Below are 18,455 nucleotides of genomic sequence, written 5' to 3'. Positions count from 1 at the left end.
GCTAAATGCCCTGACGGCGAATTCTGTGTGTCGGCTAAATGTCCTGTCGGCTAACTGTCTATGTCGGCTAAGTGTCCTTGTCGGCTAAATGTCCTGTCGGCTAACTGTCCGTATCGGCTAAATGACCTGTTGGCTAAGTGTCCTTGTCGGCTAACTGTCCATGTCGGTAAATGTCCTGTCGGCTAACTGTTCGGGTCGGCTAAATGACCTGTCGGCTAAGTGTCCTTGTCGGCTAAGTGTCCGTGTAGGCTAAGTGTCTGTGTCGGCTAAATGTCCTGTCGGCTAAGTGTCACGGACCCTAATTTCAAAGCAAGCAATGGCAACACTTTATGGGGAAACATGTTTTTCTCCAGCGTGCGAGACTATCTATCGAAAATTCTATAGATATGCTGTTTTTAAATATTTTATTGTGTATTTCAAATTTTGTAAAACGAATTTTTGATTAACAAACTCAATGATTTCAAAGCCAGCAATGGCAACACTGTACGGAAAGGGGACTAAATTGTTTGTAGTGCGCGAGACTGTCTATTAGAAATGCTAAAGATAAACTGTTTTTAAATATTTTTAGCCCAAATGCTCTCGAAATGTTTATGTGTATGTAAATGAAAAAACAAAATGCCCCTTTGTGTGTAATACAAAATCTGAATGCTTTCAGGTTTTATATTATTTATATATATACATTTATAGTTAGAAAGTAAGAGAAAAGAAAGCTTTACAAGAGGGGCAAACTTCATGTATGTAAAAAAATAATAAACTTCTTTATTTTTTAGTTCAGCTTGACATTTGATAGCGTCTCAATTCTGATAAAGTTTGTAGCCTTAACCTTTCGCCGTCCTCTCCTGTCCGCGAAAATTTCACCCTGGCGGCCATTTTTTTACGTAGCGTGTAATGTTGTTTTCTCTGTACATCATAACTTTCATAGTGGATGAATGTCAATGAATATTAAGTAAAATTATAAGGAAATAAAGCATGATGGAAAAATAATAATATCTCTGCTTATTTCTAACAACAGGATAATTATATCCTGTTGTTAGAAATAAATAAAGCATGATGAAAAATATAAATAAAGCATGATGGAAAAATAATAATATCTCTGCTTATTTCTAACAACAGGATAATTTGATAACATTTGATCCAGGCGGTCCACTTGAACGCGATCGAGAACGATTGGCGCGCGTTACAGCCGCCCTGCGGAAGTTTCACTTGAACGCGCTAGACGCGTTACGGACGACGAAGAGGTTAAAGAAGAATTTTTTTAAATTACCTTCATCACGGACTGAAGCTGCTGATTGGTTAATCAGGTTCATGTTTCATTAATTTTCAACAGTGAAAAAAAGCTGTTCACATATGCATGTATTTCTAAACAAAGAGATTCTTCTAAGTGCAAAAATTCCTAACAGCCCATGATTCTTTTTTGACAAATACTAATAAAAGTTATTCAGATTTGTATCTTCAAATCTTTAAATACGATTCATATCACAGAGTTAATTAATTAGTTCCAGGTACATATATTTTGGTGTGTTCTTTATGTTCGCTTTTAATGGTGATGAAAATAATGTAAACTCGGTCTTCAAATAACTAATATATTGAAATCGTTGCAATACCTTATCTGAAAAATATAAATTACTAAACTATATTCACAGGCCACATGCGGCCCATGAGCAGCCAGTTTGAAACCACTGCATTAAATAACAAAATTGCTAAATATGAAGATACACAACCATCCTGATTAAGTCTCTTAACACAAAATACGCTAAACTTCAATTTGATACTAACATTGTAAATAAATGGGGTGTAGCCAGGAAAATAAAATTCAGTATGGTCATTTATAGAAAACATTAGTGCAATTCATTAATAATCAAAAAGCATAACCAAGACGTCCAACTTCAATAAGAAGCTAAATATTTAGGAGTAATTCTTCAAAATTAGCATCTAGAAATCATACTGATTAAATCATCCATACATTAATGAAAGCATTTATGCCTTGCTTGGAAGGAATCTAAACTGATACCTGAAATTAAAAGAAAAAATTCAGAAAACAGTGAATCTTCTCATTCTTCTATATGCTTCTCCAGTATGAGGCACTTCAGCTATTAATCATAGAAAATTAGAGTTGTTCAGAACAAGATTCAGATCTATCCTCAAAATGTATCTCTAGTTAATGATTCTAATTAATAAAAAATAATTACATTTTGCACTTCCTTTAAAGCTTGCTGCCTCCTTCATATCAAGAAATTAACTCCTTAGCAAATTATAAATCTAACATTACATTACAAATACAAAATACCTAAAACCATCTTCGACAATTAAGCGGTAAACTTATTGTTTAATTTCTATAAAATATCGTCGGATTCTGTCAACAAATGGCAACACGGCTGTCATACTCTGCTAACCAACCTAATGGGCTGGTTGGCAGATTAATAGCCAACCTAACAGCTTTTGATTTCTCACTGAACAAGAATCTTGTTTCTTGCCATTTGGCAATATTTATTAATTATTTTTTTTATTATCATAAGGCCTACTGAACTATTTCTAATATTACAAGTTTATTCACACTTAAGAAGCTACGCACTTGTCAATCAATTTTTATTTGTGAATTCTATTCTTCATAAAAAATATGCAAAACTTCCATGTTCTGTATCTATGAAGCTAATCTAAAGGTTCAACCAAAAAAAAAATTACAGGCATATTTAGAGGTAATCCCTCTTCTTAGCAGTCAATCCTACATTTTCAATGCTTTTTGACAGAAAATCAAAAGTATGGAAAATCTTTGGTATTCCATGGTTCAGCACCTGACAGTGAAATTTCTTACCCATATGACACCAACCCTCCACTCCCAGAAATGAAATCACTTCCAATGTAAATAAATAATCTGTAAATAAGTGAGACAGATTTTGCCCAGAAAAATAAAAAAAAATAATGGGAAACTTTGACACTATATTTCAAGAATTACGGCTCCAATGAGGAATGAAATGTTACAGCTATAATGAGGACATCTTCCTACTAGCATTGCCCCTGCCCTTCACATATTTTTCATAAAATGAAGATCTGAATGTGAGTCAAACTACCAGTGTTAAGCAGTCTTAATAATTTGGCCAATGGTGAGCCACCTGCTTCTTACTCATTTTTTGCACAGTTCTTACCATTTTTCAGTCATTCAAATTATACAGTTACTTATCCTTAACCCAGGTAAATATTTAAAATTGATCATGATTTTTTATTTAAAAAATACTATTATTTTAGAAGTAATAAAAATGAGGTTTCCATCATTTATACCTATATTCAGAATGAAGATCATTTGATATCCAGCAATATTTATAACCAATTAAAATAAATTATAAACATATCTTTAACATATAAGTAATTAATTTTCATACCTTCTGATAAAAATGAGATAAATAAAAATTAATTAATTAAACCAACTTTTTTATTCCATAAAATAGATATATTCCTATTTAACTGTCACATTTTTCTTCATATCAAGTTTACTAAATAAATCGAGGAGTACAAGAATAATTTTATTTAGGCATATGTACAGATAATCAAAAATAACCAGAACTGCAACACTGCAAGCATACATTTTGTAATTACGGATTATGCTGCTATCCTTTGTTAGCTTAGGATTTCCTGCAACAAGCTGGCAAGTGGCATCATTCAAAATGGATCGGTTTATCCTTGGTATTGATTTGTATGTATTTTTGCTCACAGTATCCAATAATTTTAGCGACATGCAACTACAAAGAACAAAGAAATGAGCATGAATTGTTTTTTATTGAGGAAAACTACAGCTAACATCACTGTAATGCTTTGGCAAGTTCTTAAAAGATAATGCTTCAAGTAAATCACAAGTATATGAATGGTTTTCCTGATTCAAAAAGGCACTTTGTCAAATGAGGAATGCAATTTGGTATTCATTAGTGGTCAGTAATGATAAAAACATTGAAAAAAGTGGAGGATTCTATTAAAAAAAATCATTAAAAGACCACTGAGCAGATTTATGAAGGAGCATAGTCTGACACTTCTTAGGAAAGAGCAAATTTATTCTTGTGTCTCACTCATGTTACTCATTATATCTTGACAAGTGTGACTTTTTTCTCTCATGGCCAAAGAAAGCTCTCAAAAAACTCAGTGACGTTGATAAGGTGCACAAGAATGCACAGTATATCTTCAATAGTATTTCTGGTCAAAAGTTCCAGAGCTGTTTCCATCAGTATAGGTAAAACAGTGAGAAACATAAAATGCTGTTTGTAAAGAATGTTTTGATGAGGACTAAGTGTAAAGTTTACCATAACTGCTGGAAAACAGTTCAGGTTATTTTGCAGTACCTCTCATACATTCTTACTAATATCAAAAGAAAAAGGAAGAAGAAATATTCTATAAATGCATCTCTCTTATGTATGCATACATGTATTAAATTTAATTATTTCTTAGAACAGTATAATGAAATTCATTTTTAAAATTTTATGAATTTTGCATTAATTTAATTCATTTTTAAAGTGATTCTTTTAAATGGATTCTATAATAATTTAAAATCAGTTCTTTCAAATTCATTTTTAAAGCCGCCCAGACGTGATAGTGGTTAGGGGAGCCCGACTGCGATACCAAAGGGCCCGGGTTCGAATCCCAGAGAAAGCATGAATGTAAAATTGTCTGTCCCTTCATAGGAGGTAATGGTGGCCCCCTATTAGGTGCCTTCATAATAAAAAGGCTACCACTTCTGGCCTTAGTAGTGGCCAATGCCGTTATAGGCAAGTGCCGCCATTTGTAATAAAAAAAAAATTAATTTTTAAAACACTGTGAATTTTGGATACATTTTTTTGAAAAGCTAAACCCTACAGTACTCGACAGACTTTAAAACAGATCAAAGTGAATAGTTTAGATTCATGTTAATCTCAATGTTTCTCTCAGACAATTGCAATAAAATAAACATATAAAATTAGAAAGCATCAAGAGCATACAGTAACTTATATAGAATTATAAAAACCATGTATTTTAGAGCCTTAATTTAATGAAGAATTACGAGTCAATAACAGAAAAAAAAATTTAAATCCTTCTTTATTTGGAAGAAAAAATAACAAATGGTTATAAAAATAAAATCTCACAAGAATTTTTAAGGCAGTCTTTGGCAATTATCAGTGTACATTTAATGCTTGAATAACCATCAGAAGCACTGGGTTCAAAATCTTGTACAGTATTTCCTGCTACAACCTACCAAGTGAGTAATCTGCCTGACTGGCTTGTGTCAGGACCTCATACTATATGAAAAACACTATGTATTTTCTTTACTTGCAAGACAAAGTATGTGGAAAACTGAGTATTTAATATAATAAATACTCTTATTTCTAGCACAATAATCTATCTGCAGGGCCATCTTTGGGCCTTATACAAACAGAGGGGAACTATTAGCCCTATACAAATGCTCACAGCTGTTAATAAGAAACAAAGGAATGAACACTCAATAATCTGGATACATGAAATAGTCCAATGTATGAATTGAAATAGTATGAATTATGTATGAATGCTTATCCAAGAAAAGTACTATATTAATACTGTTTATCAGTCAATAACTTAGTAACAGTTTTAGTTATGAAACTTAATAGTGATGGAAGAGAAGATTTTACTTCTGATGATATCGTAAGTGGTGTGAGTACAGTAACTATACCTCGAAGTTGTCCAATATTGTGCTTATAACATTCACATAAGAAATGGAATAGGGGCTCTGAACTAGAAAGAATAGGATTGCTTTCTATCATATTACATGAAATATTATATTCAGAATTCAAAATACCTTCATTATCCTCCGATTGAAAGATATTTTCACTTTCCTTTGACTGCAAAATATTTTCCATATTTTCCTTTTCCTTTGAAACTTTATATTTTTTCCGAGCAATATATGTGCGACAATACACGGTGCACTGTATTGCCATAAGAAATTCAAAACTATTGCAAGAAGAGGTATGATTTTCAGCATTTGATTTAGTTCTAATGGAATTTTGAACACCAAATTCTCTGTATTTTTTACAGTACATACAATTATATTTGCTTTGCTCATTTTCAAAAGTATTTCCATATATAAAAAAACTTTTATCTATGACTTCACATTCAAATAAAAGGCCAGCCTGCAGAACATCCAACACAGCCTGACATGCTCGGGCACACCATAAATTTTCAAAATGGTCACAAATACCTAAAACTGAAATTGTATCATAGCATACATTTATAGAACCAACAACAGATTTCTCTGCTGTACATGGATAATGGATTTCAAAAGCAGATTTATATGTGTCTGCATCAAACAGCAATTCAAACTGACGACTACAGTAGAATATGTTCCTTGCTTTGTTTAATGCGATCTTGAAGTACATCAGCAAATTGTAGCTGACATTTCGGCTTGTATTAAATGACAGAATAAAAGGATCTTGGACACAGATAGCAGTCACCTGAAATGAAAGGTTTTAGCATATATTAAAAAATATACATACAGTGAAATATTCTTATATTCATGATCCTTTACAGTTCAAGATGATATCAATCATTTGTGGAAAAAAATAACCTTAGAGAACATAACTTCAGTAACTTTCAATATTCAATACTGTGTTTTCAGAAACACTGACCCTTTCTCACATAGTTAGTTTCATCGCATATTATTATAAAAGTTGGTTATTTATTATAATAAAACACTTAAGAACTAGCTGTAGGTGAGGGTGGAATTTTTTGGCACATAGCCTTGGAAGCCTTGAAATCTTAAAAACTGCAACATTTTTGTGAGTAAACAGGAAGAAACTGGGAGGTTTTCACACTGCACAGTGACATTTCAAAGCAGCTGCAAACTGACTTTAACATGCATGGTTCAGGTTATTGAACTCTAATGAGAAAATCCCAAGTGATGCAGTTTTAAATACAATGACAATAAAATTAATAATTAATGTGTATAATATCTATGTGGATAAACTTATAAATGTACTAAATATTAAAGAAAACAAAATTAAATACAAATAATAACAAAAAAATTGCTTGAATGTTTATATAAAAATCTACAAATGTCTACAGTTAAGACAATTCAGATATTAAATTAAATTTAGTATGAAAAATTTAATATGACAAAGATAAAAGGAGAAGTGATAAGGAAATATTATAATTCAGATGAAACAAAATTTAATAAGAAAAATTATTCTGAAAATCTTTAGAGGTGGAGGAATGGAATTTGCCTAATTTAAGTTTCATTCATTCAATAAATTTCATTTATTGCTGGAAAATATTTCCTTAACAAAGGCTAAAACTTTAAAAACAAGAAATTTGGTGACCTACCAGGAGACCAAGAGATGTGTTGAAAAACAGGAAGAGTTGGCAGCTATGCCTTAAAAATTATTATGCAGCAAGTGCACTGTAATGCATACAAATGACAGATGGCATCTGATTAGAAATTAAATAATTTAAAATCAAAAGGTCTAGTAGAGATTGTACTTTGTAAGGGAAACTGGGTCATACCTACTTAAAAAAAGAGAAAAACCTGAAAATACTTAGTTAATACCTGAAACTTGAAAATACATGAGTTTCTTCTTAAGTCTCCGGGAAATGGGCACAAGTCAAATAAGGAATGTTCGTGGACTGAGGCACACAAACATTTGTGATTCGTTTTGTTGAAATGATGAATAACTTCTTGAAATAAAGTAGTTATTAATAAAGTATCACAAAGATAAAAATGTGTTATTTAGAAACACATACACAGTAGACTCATAATTTCACGAACCTCTAGTTTAAAGCTATATATTTTCATGAATTACTCAGTTTGTCAAAAAAAAAGTTTCTGTCCTTTTAATATCATTCCTATTTATGAACGTTCATGAATACTTTTTGTGGTCCATATTTGTTTGCAAAATCAACAGGCTACTATATTATAGTCTGAATACTAATTCTTAAATACAAAATTTAATGATTTTGCATACTAATAACTTTATAGTACTTAACCCATTCAAGACCAACATCCCATAAGCGCGATGCAATGATTCCACTCTTACTAGCCCAACGTACCTTCTACATGAAGGGATCCAATCAATCTCTTCAGCCCAGCGTTGCATATGCATAATTTGAAAAATAAAACAATTTAACTGAATTTTTAAATGTCAGTGGATGGTGCTAAATGATAATGGTTTTCACATCGGTTGAGTCATATGGCTTTTGACCTTCATGCAAATAGGGAATCAGAGCTCTTTAAGTTAAAGGAACACTGGCATTTTTGTTTATTTTGTTAGGAATTTTGTTTCTATTCTTTGCTTTTTTCCTTATTGGAATGTAAGGAAGTAGTACATCCAGCTCAATGTTTTTATTTATGTTATTTGCTTTTTTTGTTACGAGAATGTGAGAAAACGCATCTAGCTGACTATAGCAGGTGTAACGTCGCCAAACTTCCATGACAGAAAAACACAGGCCAGTTATCCTTTTTCAGATTTATTTTAAACCATAAAATAGCCTATTTTATTTATATTATAAATAAAGCCTATGATAGGCTTTCTTGGTTAATTAAAAAGCTACATTACAGCTTTATTACACAAGGGGAAAGACATCAGCTTTCCTAAAATAAGATACGTCTTACTCACTCAACATTTCTCAGAAAAAAACTGTCCTTGTCCTGTGTGTCGATCCTCGTTTTGAATTATTCTACACACAGCAGGATTTTTTAATTGGAATTAACCTACAGATAAATTTAATTTTCTTTTAAATTTCATATTTGTAATTTTGTATTCATAAGTATAGTAATAGTTTTAGTAGTTTGCATGTTTCATTAATTTCTATTAATGTGATATTCTTTATATTCATATATATTAAGAATTAGTATACTGAATACGTAACTTAAAAAATTGAGCTCATTATATTAAAATGCTGATTTTATATGGTTTATTTATTGTGTGTGTATGTTGTAAAATTAGGCTTAACTGTTGAAAATGTGTGGGCCAGTGGTGACGTTCCATTTTCGGGGGTTCAGTCTCCCATGACTGCGCTTTGTTCTCCGCATGCTGGTCTTCAAGAAGTTAATTTCTGATAAGGGAAAGAACAGTCATTCATACTATGTATAAACACTTAGTTATTACATACTACTTATAAGCACTGACTTAAACAGTTATTACCTCTGGACAAACACTTCTACGAATTTGCATATTTGAGACAATACATAACATGAATTTTGATTATGGTCTGCCCATTTTGGTAAGTCTTCTAAATAATGGGGGAAATTAATACAAACTAAACTATTTATCATTCCATCTTACAACAAGTAAACTAGAATTAAATATGATTTCATATTACCTTATTTATCACTTTCTACAGAGACAGTAGGTCATATAGGGTATCAGAAAAAATATAGTGGGATTTGGCTGGAATACAGTTAATGGGAATTTATTGCATTCAACACTATCTATGGTGAACTAACAGATGCTTTGGTAGTAATATATAAACTATACAAATGATACAGACATAAGTTATTTTAGTAAGTTTCAAAATCTGTAACACAGGCAGCAAGACAAAAAAAAAATAAAAAATAAAATAAAAAAATAAAAATAATAATAATAATAATAATAATAATAATAATAAATAAATAAATAAAACATATTGGTGCTCAATTTCAGAAAAGAAACCTATTTAAAACTAACATAGGCTGTGGCAATGCATATTTTGAGATAACCGACATTATTACTTTTATCACTGTAAGCCATATTCTTTACATGACTACCAAAAGAAATCTAATGGTATAAGGTCTGGACTTCCTGAAAGCCGTGAAAAAGGTTATTGCAATCTGATATACATTTCTTCAAAGAGAACATCTAACATACATTGTACATCAACTATGAAGTGTAGTAGTGCCTCAACAGTTTGCTAAAATACAAATTTAAATGTGTCAGTTTTCAGTTTACCAGTCTAAGAGGGGGAGGAGAAATACTATTTCCAGCATGCTGAAGTACAGCATGCTTTGGTTTGAGAAAAGAAAAGAGTCTGAAAATCTCATTCATCATCAGTCTGCACCAAACACTGATTTTTGACAAGGTTCAATTCTAAAACATGGGGTTTCTCGGAATACCAAATTTTAAGGCATGCAGTCATAACGTCTTTCACAGAGTCGATGGAGGAAAGCCCCCATTGTTGACTACAACATGAAAAATTTTTGGTCTCCAAATGCATGATTGTTGAATTAACACAGCATTTTCCCTGACATTATCAATGTCGCAAGTTATTTTCCTTTCTCCACAGTACCAGTATTCCCAGAACTAAGTGAACCATCAGCAGATTGTGTACTCTTAAAAGTGATACTTCCGATACTCATATCAAATTTTGCTCTGAAATGACAGTTCCACAATGTTATGTTCTGCTAGTAATAACGTACACATATAACTTTCTCTTTTTTAACTTTCTCTTTTTTCAATACAATGCAGTGGTACTTGCTTCTTGTTGTTGCTAAGTGTTTTTAGACCTAGTTGATCTTATGGTGTCACCTGTAATTGTAGTTGTCATATGCTATGAAACAGTTGCTCCTAGGTCTGTTTTTAGTAAGATATTAATAGTCATGTTTGCAAACAAAAGGTGCCTGTGAATGTTGTATTCATTTGGACTGATGCTGTTTGACACAGGAACAGAGTTCACCAACAGAGCTCACAAATTTTTATGCCACAGCCGAACGCTATATTGGTCACCCCAAAACAACTGTTGTTGACATGGTGGATAATACCTATCTTTCTTTGGCAATGCTCTTAATGACCCCATTACCTTTCTCTTAGCACCTTAATTTGCCAGGCACGATACTTTGATACAGAAGCTCACATAGCCTTGCAAGTAAAACCCATTTTGAGGCCTTGAGCATGGCTAAGAGATCCTTGTCTATTGACATGTGAGTCGCTGTTAGGTTGGGAGGTGAAACATGAATGCCTGTTCGGCACTTCTGTAAAGCAGTTGGTTGGTAGGCATGACTGCATGAGCATGTGGTCAAAGCTGCTGCAACAGATTTGTTTCATCTGTGCAAAAAAGTGGCAGCAAAGCAGCCACTCACAACCAATGCAGCAATGCTTGCTTGTTATTGATGCCAATAACTGTTTTAAACCTTGTCAATCTCATAGTGCCATCTATAATTGTTGTTGTCAACCAACTGCTACTGGGTCAATTTTTAGTTAGAATAGTATGGCAATGTTTGCCAATAGAGGGCATCTGTGAAATTCATGTCCATATGGGCTGATGCTGCTTGACTAAGGTCAGAACTAGTAAGCCTTTGTACTGCAGTCTGGATGTTACTCTAGTCAAGCCAAAAACAGCTGCCTTTGATACAAGTCATAATAGCAATGTCTTTCTTCGGCAGCATTCACTGAGCCCCCCAACAAAAGTAATATACATCTATCATATGGCATATAACACTCTCGGTAGAGGTCCAGCATCAAACAACTTCCAAAACTGTTTATAATACACTTTCAGTGACTCCCATGTCATTTGTAATACCTTAATAAACATCACTCCTTTTTTTAAAAAACCTGGCATCGAGGGTATTTGCCCATTTTTAGAAAGATTTCAGGGCCATTTAATTAATGTTAAAATTTTTTTTTAAATGTAAAGATTTTTTTAAATATTCAATCTGATAGCCTTTTTTCTGAACTATAAGTCTGTATTGCATAAAAGAAGGACTTTTCATAAAATTTTCCAAGGCTATTGATTTTTATTTCTCTTCCACTACTTTCCAGAGTCCATCAAACATGATGGGTTTGCACTTAAACAGAATGCTTTTCAAAAGACCAAAGGCACAATAGTCCATAGGTGAAATGTCAGGGAATTTTGTAGGAATACGCTGAAAATATATATATGAAATACGTGTATCAATTTTCATTTTATCAAGGAATGCTGTGGTACTTTTCGAAGTATGGCTCGTTGCTTTCTTTTGAAGTTTTATACTTTGAAAGTCATTGGAATAACAAAATGGAAGTTCTTCTGTAAATATTAGACGTAAAACTTTCTCTTGATAGTATATAGAGTTGATTTAATTTAATTTCCCCCCCCCCACATTCTTTGTTTTTTTTTTTAATTTTCCAATGTAAGAAAATCCTGCAACAATCATAAACCTCTAACTGAAACTTTCTTAGGATTGACAAAACTAGTTTTGTCAGTTTTTTCTCTTTGTTTTCAATAATTAAATAGACCTTTCTTTGTTGCAATTATTTAGGTAAATATATGCTTCATCAAAGGTCACAATGTATTTCCATGTACCTTTTATTATATGGTTTTCATACAGGGTTCTATAAAATGTTGTGCATTGAGCCATAAGCCTCGGCAAAAGCTAATGAACATTAAGTTTTTTAGCTTTTTTAAGTTGCAAATCTTGGTTTATTTCTTTATTTATTGTTGCTACAGATGTATTTTTGAAGACTTTTGATTTCTGCGATGGTAGATTTTTTCCGCATTACCAATGATTTAACTTTAGAAACATTAAGTACCTTTTCCGGCTATTCATATGGAGTCTTCTTTTCATGTAGAAGTAATGACTGATTGTTCTCTTTCTGATTAATAATTTTGCTTATTTTATGCTTAGACATTCCACCATGCATTTCACAATGTTTTTGAATTATGTGATACTTCTCTTCAGAAAATGCAAAAACATATCCTTCAAACCCCAGCTTGTGATATTTTGAAAGCAGAAGATGATATTTTTAATTTAGAAGTCAAGCAACAAAAATCAGCGTTATATTTTCAAATTTTCACAGGACTGGTTTCGATGGTTTTACCGAACCATCATCCTCAGCTGCAAAAGCGCAAATGAACGAGATAAATATATGATTATTTATCTCAATATCTTGATTTATTTATCTCGTTCATTTGTGCTTTTGCAGCTGAGGATGATGGTTCAGTAAAACCATCGACACTAGTCCTGTGAAAATTTGAAAATATAATGCTGATTTTTGTTGTTTAACTTCTAAATTAATATTTGTTCGGTATCTTAACGATATTTTTAATTTCAAATAATAAGCTATTGCCAGATATTTTTATTTCAAAACATTTGCCTTTTTAAAAATTTTTAATCATAATCATTCTAAAAATTTGTAAACATGCTCTGTATTACAAATTTTTGGTGTTTATATCCCACACTTTCAAATAATAAGCTATTGCCAGATATTTTTATTTCAAAACATTTGCCTTTTTAAAAATTTTTAATCATAATCATTCTAAAAATTTGTAAACATGCTCTGTATTACAAATTTTTGGTGTTTATATCCCACACTATAATAAGAGACTGATGAAATATAAAACTCGGGTTAAAAAACAATTTCCAAATCTGGAATGTTATCCATCAGATCCAAATAACAAATCTCGAAATATTCAATGGTATGAAAGTACAAATTAATTTCTTAAGAAAACCTAATATAATCAGTTAATTTTATTTATGAAGGAAAAGCTTAATACCTGTTTTTACATGCTTTATTACCTTATATAATGAAACTTTTCATAATCATTTTCATTTTGAAAATGGCATTATAAGTTGTAATATTTAGCCTGCTAAAATATATTACACTTCTATACAAGTTCTCAAACTGTCTAAAAACTCAAATGCTTGCAGTCAACAAGCGAGAATGCAATTGGCAACAGTAACCTGTAAGTGCTTATTTACATACGATTTCTATTCAAATTTAACACAAGAACAGATGAACTATATAACTTTGATTACAGGCCATGATTTGCATTTACAAACAACAACACTGCAACTTAAAAAATGAAATTAGTAACATGAATTAGGATGGTTCTGCTGCCTCATACATGGATTGCATTTACAAACAACAACACTGCAACTTAAAAAATGAAATTAGTAACATGAATTAGGATGGTTCTGCTGCCTCATACATGGAAAGTACTAACTGCCATTTGCAAATATATCATGCCGTTTTATGATTTACCCTTGTACCTCTTCAAATTTTATTGCGTTTCTGCAGCAAAATTTTTACACATCTTTATGTAGCCCTTTAACACAAAATCATATCTGTGTAATCCTGATAATGTAAGAATACTATATAAATCACACTTCTTGATTTCTGGTAAGAGAGAATATGTAATGTGGTAGATAAATGTGGTCTATAGAACTGCACTCCCTAAATTTTCCCACTAAATATCACCGCAAAATATACTTTCTGTGCATGTTTCCTACACTTCTTTTTATTATATATTCTTAGGAAAAAATTATATCCAGAAATTTTTCACATGGAAAATACAAGGCAAGATACATTAGATATGACAACCACAAAATGCAAAACGAAGACAGTTGTCCAAGAAGGATAAATAATTAGACAATAGCTCTTGTAAGCCTAGCTTCAATCTTACCACCAGTCACTGATATTTCAGATAACAAACCCAACAAAGATGGAATTTAAAGGTTTTTATACAAAGTGGACTTTTAGAAGTATCCACAGGCTGACTTGTCAGAGTAAAATATAATGGTTGAATTTTAAAATGATGGATCATGTACAGATGGAAACTGATATCACAGGTAATAAGAGAACCTATCACTGCTAAGCACAAACTGAAGTTAACTGAGTGAACCTCATGAACTGAATTGAAGTGAGAACTAAAATAAAACCACAGAGACTTAGAGTCAGAAAGAGAACGAAGGGGAAGCAGCCACGATTGCTCCTTTCGCGGTTGAAACGTAGAGAAGCAGCCATGATTGCTGCCTACGTGTTTGTAATTTTATATGTTCCTATCATATAAGTTCTTTTGTAATGACTAATAAAGTAAGTTTGTTTTGTGAGATGAAGCCTCCCATTTTTCGACTGGACTACTTCCCATTTTTTGATGAGTTTATGGTACGTGGTTTATGGAGTCTGAAATCTGAGCCAGTGCTGCACAGAAATATATTATTTGATTTTCTGTCTTTAATGAAGAGGCGATGAGACTTGGAGGATAACACACAAGTCGCCATTACACTTTCCCTGGTTCGTTTACATGGAACGTACATGGTGGAACACATTTTTTAGCTTTCTCATTAAATTTGTGATGATACCAGCAAAGACACGACTACCCTTTGCTAAACATAACTTTATTCACACGCACCATATTTTTAACACAACTATCATAACATAACAGAAAACTCCTACACAAAAATTTGTACATCTTACGCTCAAGCTAAAGGTGAAGTGGACGAGTTCACCAACGCGCTGGTAGTTTTTACATACACAAAATGACACAGTCTGGGGGCGAACGCAGCTGAATATCATACTACCACAAGTTCTTCAAGCCAGCCACTACGAAGAAGACAAAAGGGTAAGTTTACTTTTCAACATATATTTATTGATCTAAAATATTTAAAGGCATCCCTGGGTAGGTAGGCTTGAAGGATTTATTCATTGTATTATTGTATGATTATTTATAAGCTCTAAAAATGGAGGGTCTAAAGAAACTATGTACTCCTTTAAGAAGTGTTTTTAAATGAATATCTAATAAATTAGAAGACTGTTTATAAAAAGAAGTATGTGATACAGAAGAAATTGAAGTTTTAATGACACAGTTAGACAAAAAATGGTCGGAGCTTGATTTGGTAGAAAAAGAAATTATAAAATTGTTACCCGATGATCCTAAATGTTCTAAAAGTGATTTTTCTAAAGAATACGAGGGTAGTACAATATATAGCAAAAAATATGTGCGGCTTAGAACTAAGGTACGAAGAATAACGAGTAATACTAATTTGGGGAATAACAGCTACTTAATGCTACAGTTCAAAACTGGAAGTTTAAACTACCAAAAATCAAATTTCAGACATTCAGTAATGATGATAAGGAATAGTTGGGCTTCTGGGGTCAATTTAAGAAATTTCATGATGATCCAGCAATTCCATCTGAAAATAAATTTCAATATTTATTTCAAGCCACTGTTGAAGGTTCGCATACAAGAGATATCGTTGATTCTTGCCCCCGTCGCTGACAATCATTACCAAGTAATTGGATGACTTAAAGCTCGATTCAGCAGAGAGGATCTCCTCGTAAAAGTATATGTAACAGAATTGTCGAGTTTAATTTTGAATAATTCATTGAAACAAAGCAATATGACTCGCAAAGCTGCAAGATAAAATTGAAACTCATTTGAGAGCACTCGAGACATTAAATGTCACGTCTGACAAATACACTTGTATGTTATACCCTTCCGTTGAATCTCGTTTGCCGAAAGATGTTATTAGAGTATGGGAAAGAAGCGTAGGTTTATATGTAACAAGTAAATCATGAAATAAACTTACTGCTTTAATGAACTTTCTAAAATCCAAAGTAGAGGGTGAAGAGAGAATATCGCTGGCAAAGCAAGATTTTGGTTTTGAAAGTAAGGTAAAACATTCTACCTTCCCACTGTCTGCCAATGAAACGCAAAAGATGTCAAGAGATGTTCTTCAAACCACCCACCATGAAGAAGACAAAAGAGCAAGTTTACCTTTCGACATATTTTATTGACCTTCTAAAAAGAACAGAGTAAAAAAAAAAAAAAAAAATGCTGAGAATGGTTTTGATTATGATTTGAACTGGCACAATGGTGAAAATGAATTATACATGCAAAAAATTATTATTTATTACAGCAAAGGGCGAAATTTATTAATCCATTTAATGGTTTCTGTAGAATTCAAATTATCTTTTCTTTCTTAAAAAAAAAAACATTTTTAAACTTTTTTTAACATGTTTCTGCATTTTTAAAAATTCTTACGATTTTTTTCAATTAAGGTACTCTGTTAAAACACATAAGCTTTAAAAAATTCAAAAAAAAGAAAACAAAAATGGGCAAAATATGCAAACAAATATGTTACTCAAGCATTTAACTACTCACTTGCTCAGCTGGTCATCTGTTAACTTAAAAGTCTAATAAGCAAAATATTCTGAATTTCTCAAAATTCACTGTGAACACTTAAGCAAGTTGCACTACGTTAAATTTAATATTAATGTCGTACAACTTAACATAGTGCCAATTTAATTAAGTTGCCTAAGTTAGCTGCTATGCATTGACAATTTTCTCATCCTAACCACCTCTGCATAAACTTCTACAGCAAGTGATTACATACATATTAAAAATCAACTAACAGAAACTTAAAAAACTACCTGCTTTTTTTAATAAACATCTAAATATTACCTTTTTAAGTTTTTTATTAATACAGCAAATTTAAATTTTCATTACACTGTAATCCTATGCGCAACTTTAAAGAATTTACTCGAATCTTCATTCATAGCTACAATATGCTTTTTAATGAAGTCAAAATTAATATATTAAAAATGGTCACATACCGGAAAAGACTTCAACATCTCAGCAGTTGATTCTTTAACTTCTTTTATAGGCAAAATATGACCGATATGGGGACTAACAATATTCCTCAAAAAGTCAAACTTCCAATAGAATTCAAAAAATGAAAATAACAGTTGACCTAAATAAAAACAGAATTTTCATTATGAGGGGGGAACTTTTCCTGAATGTTAATACAGTACACCTCTGAATAATGGACATCTCTATTTAAGGAACAATTCTGTTGGTCCTGGTCCCTTTGAATAGGGACTTTTAAAGTATTTACCCTTACTAAAAGATACTCTACTTAAGTGACAGTGAAAAAAAAAGTTTCAAAAATAAGATAGTGGTAGAGAAATAAATAAAATTAGAAAAACTGTTTTGTTAGTAATATTTTGGGGTTTCAAAAGCAAGTTTGTGCTTAGTGAAAGACAGTTTCGTAACAAGGGAACAATAAAATGAAATGTTTATGCCTCTTTTAAAAACTGCTTTTCAGTAGGGAAAAGGGAAACTATGCCTCTCTTTAGAAAACTGCTTTTCAATAGGGAAAAGCAGAACAATACATTGGAAAAAAGCAACTTGTGGTGCAATCAAAAAGATATTTCACATTCATAGAATTCAAAAATCCTGTTATTCTTGTTATTTATTAGCAGGAAGAAAACAGAATTTAGCAAGTTGTAAGGCAATCCAATATAGAAAGACCAATAGGGAGGAAAACATAGTGAGATGCCTGGATCATCTTTCAAGGTACATGGATCTCACAATGTGGATGAGTGAAAATTTTGATTATTCTTAATTTTTGCTAGGACCGGGCAGGAAAAGAAGTGCAGTTTTGTACTTGTGTGTTATTTTTAAATACATTATCTAACATGGCTTCATAGAGAAAAAGAGTAACATTAAAACAAATTATGTAGCAGAAATTGAAAAGCATAGTTTGAGAGGTTTAGGGTAGAAATTTGAAATAAGTAAAAACCAAGTAAGTCATGTGCTAAAGCAGGGATGTCAAACTCATAGGTACACTTGAGCCAAATAAACAAGGTTTAACTTCAGGCGGGCCGCAAAAAAAAAAAAAAAAAAAAAAAAAAAAAAAAACAATATTCATAGAAACGTAGATTTATTTCGAATAATAAACATATATATATATATATATATTTATATAGAAAAGAACAAGAAAAATTTAATGTTTATGTCCT

The 18,455-nt window shown here is 31.8% G+C and overlaps 1 protein-coding gene across 7 annotated transcripts in view; it reads right to left on the bottom strand.

The window, feature by feature from the left end:
* Window positions 1–3,497: 3,497 nt before the first annotated feature.
* Window positions 3,498–18,455, bottom strand: part of LOC118188253 (speckle targeted PIP5K1A-regulated poly(A) polymerase-like) — a 55,399-nt gene continuing 40,441 nt past the window's right edge. For 6 of the 7 annotated variants that reach the window (XM_085815762.1, XM_085815764.1, XM_085815763.1 and 3 more), the window contains 2 exons: window positions 17,268–17,404; window positions 3,498–6,440 (listed from right to left, as the gene is read on the bottom strand). In XM_085815762.1, coding sequence (XP_085671888.1) covers window positions 5,544–6,440; window positions 17,268–17,404 — 1,034 coding nt within the window. In that variant the 3' untranslated portion in view covers window positions 3,498–5,543. Of the gene's footprint in view, window positions 6,441–16,240; window positions 16,453–17,267; window positions 17,405–18,455 lie in introns of all 7 variants that reach the window. The other variant, XR_015040828.1, reaches the window with a different exon arrangement.

The sequence above is a fragment of the Stegodyphus dumicola genome, chromosome 4 (assembly GCF_044657685.1).
Source record: "Stegodyphus dumicola isolate Sdum_Otavi_A_Nest chromosome 4, ASM4465768v1".
NCBI lineage: Eukaryota > Metazoa > Arthropoda > Arachnida > Araneae > Eresidae > Stegodyphus > Stegodyphus dumicola.
Note: the sequence above shows the minus strand (reverse complement) of the source record. Positions and strands in the feature narration are given on the sequence as shown.